The sequence below is a fragment of the Ceratotherium simum genome, chromosome 29, assembly GCF_057802395.1.
Source record: "Ceratotherium simum simum isolate JZ-2026a chromosome 29, ASM5780239v1, whole genome shotgun sequence".
Classification (NCBI taxonomy): domain Eukaryota; kingdom Metazoa; phylum Chordata; class Mammalia; order Perissodactyla; family Rhinocerotidae; genus Ceratotherium; species Ceratotherium simum.
In genome coordinates this window covers 23,718,191-23,732,947 of record NC_141928.1, presented here as the reverse complement: position 1 = coordinate 23,732,947, position 14,757 = coordinate 23,718,191, and the positions used below count along the sequence as shown (strand labels likewise).

General features: G+C 39.1%; 1 protein-coding gene across 4 annotated transcripts in view; it reads right to left on the bottom strand.

The window, feature by feature from the left end:
• The window catches only part of SUSD1 (sushi domain containing 1), a 116,017-nt gene that overhangs the window by 51,537 nt on the left and 49,723 nt on the right, over nt 1-14,757 (bottom strand). For 3 of the 4 annotated variants that reach the window (XM_087419303.1, XM_087419305.1, XM_087419306.1), the window contains exons 7-9: nt 11,147-11,244; nt 10,338-10,524; nt 3,525-3,634 (exon numbers count right to left, since the gene is read on the bottom strand). In XM_087419303.1, coding sequence (XP_087275429.1) covers nt 3,525-3,634; nt 10,338-10,524; nt 11,147-11,244 — 395 coding nt within the window. The remainder of the gene's footprint in view (nt 1-3,524; nt 3,635-10,337; nt 10,525-11,146; nt 11,245-14,757) is intronic. The other variant, XM_087419304.1, reaches the window with a different exon arrangement.

The window sequence follows — 14,757 nt, the reverse complement described above, 5'->3', positions numbered from 1 at the left end:
CCAGGTGAAAGAGATTGCACTGAAGATATTGGGCAAAATTCTTTTCTTTTCATTCATAAGGAATTTATAAAGCCTCATAGGACAGAGTTTTTAAACTTTATGAGGACTACTCCAAATTATGCATCCAAAGCAACTGCACAATGGTATTCGCTTGATCCTTCCTATTAGAGCTCTGGTAAAAGAGTTTTTGGTCCATGGAGTCATCACACATGCTGTTAACCCAATAATACTCCATCCATTGCCAACTCAAGATGCATGTATAACATAGGGATTCATAAGGGGAAAATATGTGAAAGTCCCAGAAGTAATATGATCAGTTCTTGATCAGTCAGTGCTTCAGCTGGATGTCCATTTGTTCAGTGTTTCCTTTGATGCTCATGTCATTGGCTATACCACCCTCAATCCCTCCTCGTCATCCTCATCACTGTCATTCTTTCACAGTCATCCAAGACCCTGACACCCAGCTCATTGGGATATTCCTCTCTCCTCCAATTCCTAGCATTCTCTTGGGTAACTTAAAGGTCCGAGATAAGCCATAGAAACTTGGCCTCAGAGTTTCTTGAGCTCAGTGCTACGAAGTTCCTCCACTCCACTTTAGCTACTCATATCCATAGCCACATCCTAGACTGTGTCATCCTCAGTGCTGCTCCACCAAGATCTCGTAATCCCCTATCTTCTGGACCACTCACTCCCACTATGCCTGATCTCTCTCAAGAAGCCCCCCCAAGACTTCCTCACTCAAGATTTTCTACTAATATTCTACCACCCCCAACCTTGTCTTCCCAGATACCATTGTCTATCACTTCATTTTTCTCTTGCCCAATATCCTCAACACCCTTGCCCCTTTGTTCTCAATTCCACCCATTCTAGAAAACTCAAAACACGGAGTCAATCCAGATGTTTGACCTCACCACTTCTACATTCAGGTTGCTGCCATCTGCTAGAGAAAACCTCACAACTATGTAGGTTGCATTTCTACTAAGTCAGTCTCATCCTAAACTCCATGTAGTTTAGTCTATAAACAAGAAAATTACTTTCTAGTTACAAACTTTGAATCATGGTGTATGCATGATTTTATAAGACAATCTTTCTATTTAAAATATACTATAAAGTTTTCTCTATCATTAATTCACTCTGTAAATAGATAGAGTGGCTATTATTTGCCAACCAGAGTATACAGTGCTGTGTACAAATGGCAAATAAGATACAGGTCCTAACCTCAAGGAACTCACAGATAAGTATCTAGGCAAATAAAATACCCAGGGATAAGTGTTATAATACATGAGGCTATAGGAGCACTCAGGAGGGACGCCTGACCCTCCTCTCTAGGGCTCAAGGAAGGCTTCCCTATCTTAATTGTGAAGTGAAGAAGAAATTAGCATTGACTAGGTGAGTTGGGGATATGAAAGGTCAGGGCAGGAAAAACCATTCAGGTAGCAGGAACAGCGTTTGGGGCAGGAGGTCAATGAAGACCTTCCACCAGGGGAGATGACTGAGCTGAGCTTTGAAGAATAAGCATGAGTTAGCCAGGTAGAGTAAGGAAGGGAAGAACACTGCAGGTAGGAGGGTCACATATGTGAAGACACAATGCGAAAGAAAGCACAAGAAGCTAGTCAAGGAGTACAGGGCTTAGAGCTTATAGAATAGATTACGGCCTGAAGAAACAGATTTAGGAGTCTTGAGCATGGAGATACTTAAGGAAGTCAAGAGATTGGGTAAGACAGCCCAAAGAGGGGTACAGAATGGCAAGAGAACAGGGAAGGTACAACCTTGAGGGTAATCAAACGGAAGGGAAAGGCAGAGGAAGGGAATCTTGTGAAGGAGACGGAGAGGGGTCAAACCCACAGGAGAAAAAGACACTATTTCAGTAGTATTCTCCAGGAATATTTGGTCAACAGCAGCAAATGCCGTCCAGTGTGAAGCGAACGTATTTTGTGTCTGCATTGTGTTCAATCAGATGAATGCATGATTATTTATTTAACCAAATCTCTATTGATGGACATTTGAGTAGTTTCCAATTTCCCCTACTACAAATACAGCTTCAGAGAACAGCTTAATCTTTCTGTTTACATCTGAATAATTAATTACAGTACACTTCTAAAAGTTGTTGATAGATACAACTTTGATAGATGTACTGTGTGTAATAGTGTTCTCCCCAAGTTTATACAAGAATCATAGTATCTCATGGTTTAATTTTTTTTTTCTCTCTAGTGAGGCATAATGTGTTCATGTGTGTTTTGGCAATATGTACATTCTCTTTTGCAAGCTGCCTTTGAATGTTCACTTTTTTCCAATGAATTTGTTAAGAACAAATTTGTTGAGAGTGTTTCACATGTTACTTCAATTAATCTTTGTCTAACATATTAAAAAATAGTAACTTTTTTCAATTTAACTCTTGTATCATTTTAGTGTAAGATTTTTTCTTAACCAAGTAGCTAACCAATTGTCCCAGAACCATTTATTTCTGTACTCATTTGAAAAAAATCCTCTGTATCTTATATTAAATTACTTGGGTACTTGAATATGTTTCTAGCCCCTGTGTTCTTTCTAATGTGAAGATTTGAATATTTCACTCACCTGCTTAAAATCCTTCAGTGGCTTCACATAGACATCAAAATAAGATCCAAACTCAAAATTACAGGATACAGGGCTTTTCGTGATCTGCCCACTGCTTAGATTTTTGCCTCATCTCTTCCTGTTCTCCCTTGTTTTCTCTGTTCCCCAAGAGAGCCACGTTCTCTATTATCCAACATGCTCCTCTACTTGCCCACAATGCCCTTCTTCACCCACACCTCACATCTTTTATCTGGTTAATTCCTACTCATTCTCTATGATTCAGCATAGTCTTTGCTTCTTGTTAAAAAAAAAAAAAATTGTACCTGGACATACACACACACAAACACACAATTTCCCTTTCCATTGATTCACTTTTTATCAAAGCACTTATTATACCATATTGCAGTTGTCTGTTTACTTATATATTTATATTAGTTTGAATTGAAAATTCCAGGTCCTAATACATGACTTTCTTTTGGTAAATGGTTAAGGAATGAATGAATGAATTTGAATTTAATACTTAGTCTACTCTGCCAGATGATTTGCTAGGCACTAAAAATGACATAAAAATAACAAATCTCAGTTCCTCCCTGAATTTACTTATAATTTTACTTGAGATTTGTGATTTTTAAAAAGTCAAGTTAAACGAGGACCAATAGTCATGCAAGGAGTTTCTTAAAAATCCACATCCAACAGGGAATTTGATGACAAAATAAGCTGTAACATAAAATATAACACATGTGAAATACCAAAGGAAAATGACAGCAAGTCACCAAATATAGCGTCCTGCTTCAATTTAGTCCCTCACTTGCATCCATCTCACATCTCACATCCATCTCTAGAAACAAAAATCAGACTGTCTAGAAGTTCATTGTGTTAGTGTTTTTAAAAACTTTGGATCCTCACTTGGAGAATACCCAAAAGTTTAAGTGACACAATTCTTTGACGGATAGCATAAGAGAGCTTACTTGGTACGTTCGTTCTGATCCAACTTTCCTAGAACGCCTGTTCAATTTCAAACAAGCTTCATTAAATATTGAAATATTGAAAATTCCATCATCTTCTAGGAGATCATCTTCTAAAAGGTAAGAGAAAACATATGGAAAGGTTGCATCATCTTACCAAAACATATCATGGCCAAGTACAATTGAAACTCTGACATCTTAAGAGAGCCAACAGGGTGATTAACAGCAAGATCATTACATTTGGCTTCAAGTCCTGGCTCTACAACTTCTGAATTGCACGACCTTAGCTAAGTCACTTAACCCCTCTGAACCTCAGTTTCCTTACTTATGAAATCAAGTAATCCAGTTTGCTTTTCTTACATCACAGGTTATTGAGAGAATCAAATGAAATCATGCATATTTAAAAATCACTATAAACTAATAAAGCTGTGATATTTTTAGAAAGTTAATCCTATCACTTGAACACTACCTAAGTAAAATGTCATGAAGGTAAGCATATCAATAGCCAGAAAGTCTAAGAATAAAGAAAGAGGTTAAGAAAAGTCAAACACCATGGATTAGAACTCTCAGAGCAGGTGTTTCCAACCTAGAAGATGACCAGAAAATAGATGACTAGGCAAGATGTTTGTTCTCACAGTAGACAGCATTTCAAAAGCTACTCAGGTGAGTACTGAGGCAGTAAAATAATCAGAGAGCAGACTTATTCCAACCACTGTATTAAAAAAAGTCATTTCATGCCTCTTCAGTCAAATTCATTTCTTCAGTGGTCTATTTTCTTAATGTAATCAAAAAGAAAAGGTTTATTACTGATGAGTAAAGAACTCACAGAAAGTCCAGGAGTACCATGGCTAATTTCCAAGGAAAAGCAAATTTCCTAACAAACAAGCCTTTACATTTTCTACAAATGAGAAAAAGTTTAAATGTCTATCAGAGAGAAGCTTTTTCTAACTACCTTTTATGTGTATTTCTCCCACGGGAGTCTCTGCTAGCTAAGAAGAAATAATGATAACAATAAATTATTCTATTCAAAATCAGAATTGTCCACAGCATTTTCAATATCACTGACATATGCAGCACAAGGCAATTAGCTGGGAGAAAATATTCTTGGCTATAATTGGAAAATATAAAAATATGCTTATGAGAGAGAATTTGAAGACCTATCACAAGTGCTCTCCTTTATCTTCACAACTTTTATTTTAAATACTTCATAAGGACATCAGATACAAAAATTGCCACACGTATGCATACGATTTTGAGGCAAATGTATAAATGTAAGAAAAACCACGTACATATATACATGTATATGTCCGTACGGAAACAGAACACACAGCAGAAGTACTATCTGCATAGTTCCCATCTCAATATGATTTTCCCACTTATAGCCATTATAGTCTGAATTCAGGAGAAGATGGTAACGTGAACAAAAGCATCTGGCTCCCACTTCCCACCCGCAATCCTGACAGAAGTGACTGAGAATAGTAAAAATGGGTCAAAATTTGCATCTGGGTTGGAAAGGAGGGTTGGTTGCCATACACAAGGCAAAAACATGAAGATGTTTCTGCTAAGCACAGTGTGGAAGAGACTAGGAGAAAGAAAGACACTGAGGGCTTCTGTGCAACATGCCTTCCAAGCAAAAGAGCACAGTCTCAAAGCCTCAAAGGAAGGAACCGGAGGAGGACTGGTGCCCACAGTGGTGGGGGCTGGAGGCATGGACAGGCCACAAGGCAAACAAGTGATGAATGTTCCATCTGGAGCCATTTAGTTCAGTGGTTCCCAATCCTAACTATATATCAGAATCACTCAGACACAGCAGATCTGAAGTAAAGCTAGGACATCTGTATTTTTTTTTTTTAATTCACCAGGCAATTCTGAAAGGCAGCCAGGGGAGATACACTCCTATTACTACTACTCCTACTACTACTAATAATAGCCCTCCGTTAGCACACTGGAGATCAGTCACAGGCAAGGACTTCTAAGGGGAGGCCAAGAGACCTGGAGGTTCCACCTGACAGAGAGCCTGGGTTGGCAGAAGGAGGCACTTGGTTCTTTCCTGCCTCTCTAGGCTATAGCACCATAATGACGCCAGGCAACAATGAGCTGGCCCAAGAGCAACAACTTCACCAATCCAGACAGCACAGTGCTCAGGAATAAAGCTCAGAGCAGTGGGCTTTCTCACAGCTGCTCCCCAAAGGATGCTGGATCATCCGACCAGCGGTAAATCCTTCAAGATGAGATCTGAAATAAGCACACTAACATTATCCAATAAAAAGCAAGATCAAAGGGAATACCATCCATTTTATTATGAGGGAAATGTCAGACCTAGATAAAACTTTTATCTTCCAAGGACAAGTGATCTAGAAGCAAAAAAAAAAAGCTACGAAATGATTCTACAAAGAAGAAGGAGACCATGCTTAGGAGGCAAAGAATGAACACACTTTTGAAAAAAAATATTGAGCAAAGTATGGTAAAATTAGGCAACATCTGTTTGTACTTTCAGTAAAAAATTTTAAAGATGGGTTCAAACAGATAAAGGGTGAGATAATAAGAGAATGCAATTGCGGAGAGGAAACTGGTTGAGAGAAGCAGAAATAAAAAGGGAAGTAGATGAGGCAAAAAACAAAAGGAAATGAATGTGCAACAACAGAATTGAAAGTGCATTAAAATAGTAAAGATCAGAAATGTCAATGCACGTATGCATAAATGCGTATAAAGAACAAACTTGCTACATACTCCCAGAAGGCAGAGGAAAAAGACATGGATATAAAAAAGAAGAAAATGGCAGACCAATGCAGACAGACAAGAAATTCCACATAGGAGCATTTCAAGGGTCAAAAAAAAAAAAAAGCCACAATCAGAGATTCAGTGAAAGAAAATGTTCCTAATGTAGATAAACTGAAATCTGAAGATCCAAAACTCACAGAGTACAAAGAAAACTTAGTGAAAAACATTAACATTTATACCACCCACGACTGAAGTTTCATGAAAGAAGGGAAATCTGTCTCATTCACTATTGAATTCCCAATGCCTAAAACAGTGTCAAACACATAGTAGGTGGTCAATAAACATTTACCATGTGTATGAATAAATGATTAAACTCTTGAATTTCACACATAAAGAAAGCCTCTATGATAGCCAGTCCAAAAAATCAGATTATCTACATAGCATTTGTTTTAAAAAATCACACCTTCTTGAAATTCCTCTTTTGAAACTTTAAATTCCCAAAGCCAATATGAAACGCCTCCAGAATTCTGACAACAAAGGTTATGTATGGCCCAAGAATTTTTTCTTCGCTCAAGCTCCCATTTACTTGTGAAGGCAACAAAAAGACATTCTCAGATAATCATGGGCTCAGAAAGTACTCCATTCCTCAGTGAGGAGAAGACAGAAATCATTGTGCAGAGAGAGATAAAAAAAGAGAAAAAATACAGAAACTTTAGCATGAAAGGACTGGTAGTAAGCACTGAAACTATTAAAACATATACTTGCTTAAACAATTGTTATAAACATTGCTATAAATCAATATCAAAATGAATTCTTTAAAGATGTAATACATGCTAAAAATAATGAAAAATAAGAAGCTGGCAATAAAATGTTGTATTAAACCAATAACATAAGAGAAGCAAGAGGGGAAGGAATAAAAAGAAATACAGAATGCTAACTTCCGTGTCTTATTCAGGCAGAAGCTAACATTATTTCCATCTTAACACTGGTAATCAGAGAAATACAGATTCAAATAGGATTTGTTTTGGTTTTTAATGTGTAATGTAGAATAAAAGCAAAATGTCGGAATCACTGAAAAAGAAATCTGTGGAGCAAAAAGATGGAAAACAATGGACATAAAGTAGCATAAAAAAGCGAAAAATAAAACAATGAACGAAGAAACAAAAATCATATCACAACCAACACTAATGCAAATTGCTTATCTACTCAAAACTTTTCTCAGAAAGGTTTGCAATATAGGCTGTCTCCCGGAGTACATCTACAGCAATGTTATCTAGAGAGCTTTTAAGAACAAAAGTGGGAAAAGGCATATCATGCAAATAGAAGCACAAAGGAATCAAGAAAACCAATATTACTATCAAAGTATAATTCAAGGCAAAAAATATTAAACAAGAAAAAGTGAGCCATTTGTTACTAGTGAAAGTTAGAATCTACAATTAAGATATCAGTCATGAACATAACATATCATAACATCAAAGTGTGTGAAACAATTAGAATTTCTAAGAGAAACTGAGAAAAATGGCAATCCAAGTAAGCAAAAAACAACAAAAAAACGTAAGTCCTGAATAACATTATTAATAGAGTTGATTTAAGACCAGATCTTACTCTACCTACAAGCACTCTGCCTTATTATCACAAAACTTTGCCAAATAATAAGCCCCAAGAAAATGTCATAAATCCCTCCAGAGAATACCAAAGTGTAATAAGACTAGAAATTAAAAACAAAGTGTAAATGTTAAAAAACAAAACCTACCACTTGTATAACACACTTATAATTAATCCTTCAATCAATGGGGAAATTAAAATAGCAATTATATAATGTTTTGAAAGTAAAGATAAAAAGAACTTATATTAACACACTCATAAATAATTCTTCAATCAAAGGGAAAATCAGAATAACAATTATATCATGCCTTGAAAGTAAGGATAAACAGAACATGTATCAAGGCCTAATGAATTCTGCCAAAGCTCAAATCTGGAAGGGAAAAAGAAGCATGAAAGACTTTTATTATCAAACAGGAAAGAATGGGGGTTGGTCCCGTAGCATAGCAGTTAAGTGCGCGCGCTCTGCTGCTGGCGGCCCAGGCTAGGATCCCGGGCACACACCGACGCACCACTTGTCAGGCCATGTTGTGGTGGCGTCCCACATAAAGTGGAGGAGGATGGGCACGGATGTTAGCCCAGGACCAGTCCTTCTCAGCAAAAAGAGGAGGATTGGCATGGATGTTAGCTCAGGGCTGATCTTCCTCACACACACACAAAAAAAAAAAACAGGAAAGAATGGAAATAAGTTGAATTATGCATTCAACTCAAGAATTTAGTAATAGAACAATATAACCAACTTAAGGGGAAAAATTAACAAGATAGAAAAAAGCAAAACAATTTAAAAACCCAAGAGTTTATCCTTTGGAGAAAAGAACAGTAATAAAACAGACAACCCAAGCTAAGCTAACTGATTTTTAAAAAGAAAGAGAGAAAAAATTAGGAATCAAAATAACCTGGGGTTATATAACCCATAACCCCAGAGGAGTTGTAAACAAATATTCCATATGACATTCTGCCAATATATTTAAAATCTCAACCAAATGGACATTTTTTGGGGAAAATATAATTATAAAAATTGACTCAAGAAAATGTGGGAAACATAAACGGACCAAAGGGGAAAAAAAAAAAAAAAATCACAGAAGAAATTGACAAGGTTATCAAAGAATTATCTCTCAAAAAAGGTGAAACTTAAATGATCTTATGAGCAAATGTGTCCAACTTTAAAGGAAGAGAATAATTCCAAAGTGATATAAACTTTTCCAGAGCACAAAAAATATGGAAAACTTCTCAATTCATTTTAAGAGAACTAGCATAACGTTAATAATGAAATCAGCTTGGTAAATGTGCGGGATCTAGAGGAAGGGCATCACAAATCTTTACAACAGAGCATAAATGAAAAGATAAAACTTTACATAAACTTTCTACATAAAAATGTAGAAACGTACCTTGTTCCCAGTTGGAATGACTCAATAAAAATCCCAGTTCTCACTAGAGTAATTTAAGAATGTAATCCAATTCCACTTAAAATTTCAGACAGAGGAAAGAGGTCTGGAGATAAAAAAAACTCAGCCACGGTCACCCAACTCTTCAACACAGAGTTAAGATGCAAAACCAGGTCTGTCTGACCCCAAAGACCATGCTTTTCCCAGTGGAAATTAACGTGAAGAGGTAATTGGATATTAGTGAAAACAGCTGACACTGAAGAGCAAGCTGTCATTCTGACTGAACAGTGACAGATGAGTTTGAAGTCCTGGGATAATCTTTTGAAGAAGACGTATTCCTAATAAATCCACAGCAGTTGATTATTAATTTCGAACAAGTTTTTTTAATTAGTTACCACATTAATTTTACAATATCTTACCCTACATATTATTTACTTAGAATGAAATCATTTTGTTTTATTTATATACAAGTATCCTGAGACCTAATTTGTGCAATTTCGTAGTTGGCTTCATATTAAGATAACAGACTTTTTGATTATTTCTGCCAAATCCCTGTCACTTCCCAGTTCCTAGTGGCAGCAATACTTGCAAGTTGAGGTACATTTTCTTAAGAGGGACATCAAAGAGCTAGTTGAGAACTACCTCAAATCCCCCAAAATAATAAATGGCATCAATGGCATCCTAGATATAAAGCTACTAGGTCAGCCTCCCTGGTTCCTCCTCTTTTATAGGCAAGAGTCAAATAACTTTTAGTTTCTTACTGAAGATAAGCCACATGGCAATCTTCTATTGCCTTGGATAATTGAGAATAGATTGCATCATCACTTAATGTTCTCCTCTTTTAAATGCCTTCTTATTACCTTCTATTTCAACCAGAGGACAGAGCTGAGAAACAATACAGCAGTGCCCATTCAGCCTGGCATCAATAGATAGGAATCTCTCCTACTAGACCTGCTCTGTTCTGACCCCTGGAGCAATTACATTCTCCTGGCTACAAATGTCAGAAAGCAACTATGAACTCTCCTGCCCAGTTGATTCTGAAGCACATTACCCCACACCCTGTGCTTAGCATTTTCTCAGAGGAAATGAGACCTTCATCTCCACCTACCAGCTGTCTGGAACCCAATGGTGGCTGGCACAGAGCGTCTGGGGGGGGCAGTGGAAATGCTCATGGTATAGTTGGTGGCTTGGTACAAATCTAGGCACACTTCTGGAGTCCTGCTGTCTGTGGTCAAGTTGACTGTCTTCTCATGAACTGACTCCATAGGGTCCAACCGTTGTCCTTTTATGTATATCTTTGTGAGGGAAAAAGACAAGAGAACCCACCATGACCCTGGTTAAAACAACTGAGAGAGACTTTGTGGTGCTGGATCCTGTTCTCCTACTATCCCCTTTCACACTGCACTGCACACCTCGGGGAGATAAATAAGGTAAACCTCTGCTATCAGGTATCTGATGACGAAGTCTGATCAGCCCAGGAATCAATGAACCCTAAGAAGTGACATAAAATGAGGAGTCCCTCTAGGGAGTGCTATCCTGCACACAAGTGACCAGCAATGAATGGAGGCAGCCACAACCTGAGAACCACTCGCTGCTTCCTGTCACCAAGTCAGCAGATGCTTCTAGCACGATGATCTGGGGGAGTGAAATACAAGTGCTTGGGAACAAGCGATAATGATGATGCCAAATATAAACACATCCCCACACATACACCCTGTTGAATGACAAACACATTAAACACAAAATGTAAAATAAAATAATCCAGATATCTTAAAAATTCTGATCATTTTTTAAAAGGACAATGGAATTGGAAAGCAATTAGATTGAGAAACTCTTATGGAAGCTAGTCCTTCCAACTCATGTTCCCATAGGATACTATTTCTGCCCTAGCAGGAAAAAGTAGATCATTTTACTTACCACATAGACAATCTTGGAATTTATCCTTCCTGGGTTTATTTGCCACCTCACACAGGTGTTATTGAACACTGATACATCAATAATTTCTGTAATTATTTCTAAAATAGAAGAAGAGAGAGTCCATTCACAAAATGCACCAGTGGGCTTTGGAGAAATCCTAATGGTGACAACATTGAAAGGCATGACTTAGTGTTTTGCTTTTTTTTTTAAGACTCTATTCTTTGTAAGGGCAGTTTTAGATTCACAGCAAAATTGAGGGGAAGGTATAGAGAATTCTCAAATGGCCCCTGCCCCACACATGCACAGCCTCCCCCATTATCAACATCCCCCACCAGACTAGTGCATTTGTTTACAATTGATTAACCTACACTGACACATCATTATCACCCAAAGTCCACAGTTTACATCAGGGTTCATCTTGGTGTTGTACATTCTATGGGTTTGGACAAAAGTATAATGACATGTATCCATCATTATGGTATCATACAGAGTACTTTCACTGCCCTAAAAATACTCTATTTATCCCTCCTCCCTTCCAACCCCTGGTAACCACTGATCCTGTTACTGTCTCCATGGTTTTGCCTTTTCCAGAATGCCATATAGTTGGAATCATACAGTATGTAGCCTCTTCAGACCGGCTTCTTTCATTTAGTAAGGAGCATTTAAGATTCCTCTTTGTTTCTCCATGGCTGGATAGCTCATTTCTTTTTAGTGCTGAATAATATTCCATTGTCTGGATGTACTACAGTTTATTTATCCATTCACCTACTGAAGGACATCTCAGTTGCTTCCAAGTTTTGGCAATTATGAATAAAGCTTCTATAAACATCTGTGTGCAGTTTTTTGTGTAGACATAAACCTTCAACTCATTTGGGTAAATACCAAGGAGCGAGATTGCTGAATGGTATGGCAAGAGTATGTTTAGTTTTGTAAGAAACCACCAAACTAGGGCACGACTTAGTTTATCTGCCCAGCTGATATCTCTGCTGATCACCATTCATGCTCTGATTCAGAAACCAAATCAGGCAATTCAAGCTACCCCAGGCCAATCACCCCATTTATCTTCACCATGAATGAGCCTGGCCCATTACCCAACCTGGAGGAAAAGGAGAGTCCTGCTTGAATATGGGTAAGAATTCCAACCTGTGATTGGTCTCACAGGCCACTGGATGCCACTGGTGTTCTACTCATGTGGGATGGAAAGAGGCCCAGAGCTGTGCCCTGAGTCATCCCTGCAGCCACACAGGTAGGATTTGCTCTGGCTTCTTCACCCCACCCAGCTGACCGAGCACTCTTATTTTCAGGTGATTGCTGTTCCCAAGAGGGACATGACACGCATCACCACACAGGATCATTCCTCAGGAGCAGCCTGGGGTAAACTAAATAAATTCTCCACAAGGTCCCTGGATACTTCTGGGATTCCTTTAACTGAAGCTATTTAATCTTGATCTATCAGGAAGCCACTGATTTCTTCGAGTGTTCTGCTTCTTTTAAATATGCTGCATGTATTTCATGTAACGAATTTGTCAACATGGGAAACCGTATTAGGGTCTTGGCTCCCTGAGGTAACACAGTTTCCACTGGACCCAGTTAAGCACCTAGGAAGTTGTTCAGATGGGAAGAGGGCAAGGCTCTAGCTTTTTATCTACTTAAAATCAAATTAAAATTCCCTGCAGGTATGTAAAACGATCTCTATTTCCAGACGACATAATCTTGTCTATAAAAAATCTTAAGGAATTTACAAAAATAAAAACTATTAGAGCTAAGAAAGGAGTTCAGCCAGGTTGTAGGATACAAGGTGAATGTACAAAAATCAGTTGTATTTCTGTATACTAGCAAGGAACAATGCAAAAATGAAATTAAGAAAACAATTTCATTTACAATAGCATCAAAAAGAATAAAATTCCCCGCAGATAGAAGCTCCCATACTATCATCCCTAAAGGAGAGAATCCTCATTTCACCAAACGGGAATATTCCACTTTCCCACTGAATCAGACATCCCTTATGGATTCTTTAGAACCTCTCAGCCTCACCTGTGCCTTGTTCCAGCCTGACATGGGCTTTGACAACATGACTGTGTCTTATCTCCCCTTCTGGGGCTTTCCTGCTGGGGCACCTACACCTAAGCACATGCAATCTGGAAGTGCAGGGGGATTAACACCTCAAGGGGACAGGAGATAGTGGGTAAATCTTCCCCCATCCTTCTTCCCCCTGAAGGGCAGTCCTACAAAGCCCTCCCAGGGCACTGTTGCACAGAAGGAGCGATCATCTGCACTTAGTGGACCCAGTGCAACAAGGCGTCTTCTATCGGCTCTCCTTCCTCCCTGCTTTACTCACCTTAGCCCTCACTCCTGCTCCCTGGGATATCATTCCCTATTGTGTGATAAATATAAGCCCTCTGCCTCAGGCTCTGTTTTCTGGGAAACCCAAGGTAAGACTCCCATCAAGAAGGGTGAGAAAGGGGGCCGGCCTGGTGGCGCAAGCTGTTAAGGTTCAGATCCCGGTGCGCACCGACGCACCGCTTGTCAAGCCACGCTGTGGCGGCGTCCCACATAAAGTGGAGGAAGATGGGCATGGATGTTAGCCCAGGGCCAGTCTTCCTCAGGAGAAAGAGGGGGATTGGCAGATGTTAGCTCAGGGCCGATCTTCCTCACACACACACACACACACACACACAAAAAGGGTGAGAAAGATAATTCTCCATCTCAAAATGGCTCTCCTCAACTCAGCTCCTGTCCTTCTCTTCTAGTAAATCTCTGCTCAGCCTCCAAGTGGAAAAGGGATCCTGCACCTTAGGCCCTTGTAGGGTCAACTCATTTCTCTGGTACTCAGAGCCAATGTCACCTTTAGAAAGACCCTGGTCTACTGATCTCTTTGCCCACAGAAGAGTTTATGTCTTTACAAAAGCACCTCATCAGCAGCATTTCCGAGATTCTATGTCCCACATTACCTGGTCTTGGGTAAGCCCAGGTCAGCTATCAGTATATGGGAATAAATGGAGGCAGAGAGAAGAAAAGAGGCAAACTCCTGGAGAGACACCAGAGGATCACCTATGACTGTCTAAAACACCCCTGGGTCTCTACATCAATACTTCTTCCCAGAGCACAGATAATTTGAAATCAAAGAAATACTCTAGCTGTGGACATGGGTACCCTAAGAGATGCAAAGATCCTAACCATTCACCCCCTTGCGTAGCATAAAGATGATGCTGGTACCAGTCTTTTATCAGCTTGAACAAGCCCCAAATATTCCTGGCCCCTTCTCTCTCTGCTGCCCTTCAACACCCTAGAGCTCTGGACTCCTCTGCTCATGCACACATCCCTCTGATACCAACTCACCACCTGGTCCAGAAGGAAAGAGAACATCCACACCTTCTCTCTGAGTTGCCAGTAAAGCAAATTTCCTTCTCACTCGGGGCCCCTTTGCCACCCAAGCAGAGATTAGAAAGGAGACACAGACATGAAAGTTTCCTTTCTTGTCCTTCCTTCTTCCCCATTCACTACATCAACTGCAAATGACATCTCAAAAATGCCATCTGCCTCCAGCCTGTGCCATGCTCTCTGCACAGATGGGACCCATATCCAATTATAGGGATGTCAGATATTTCATC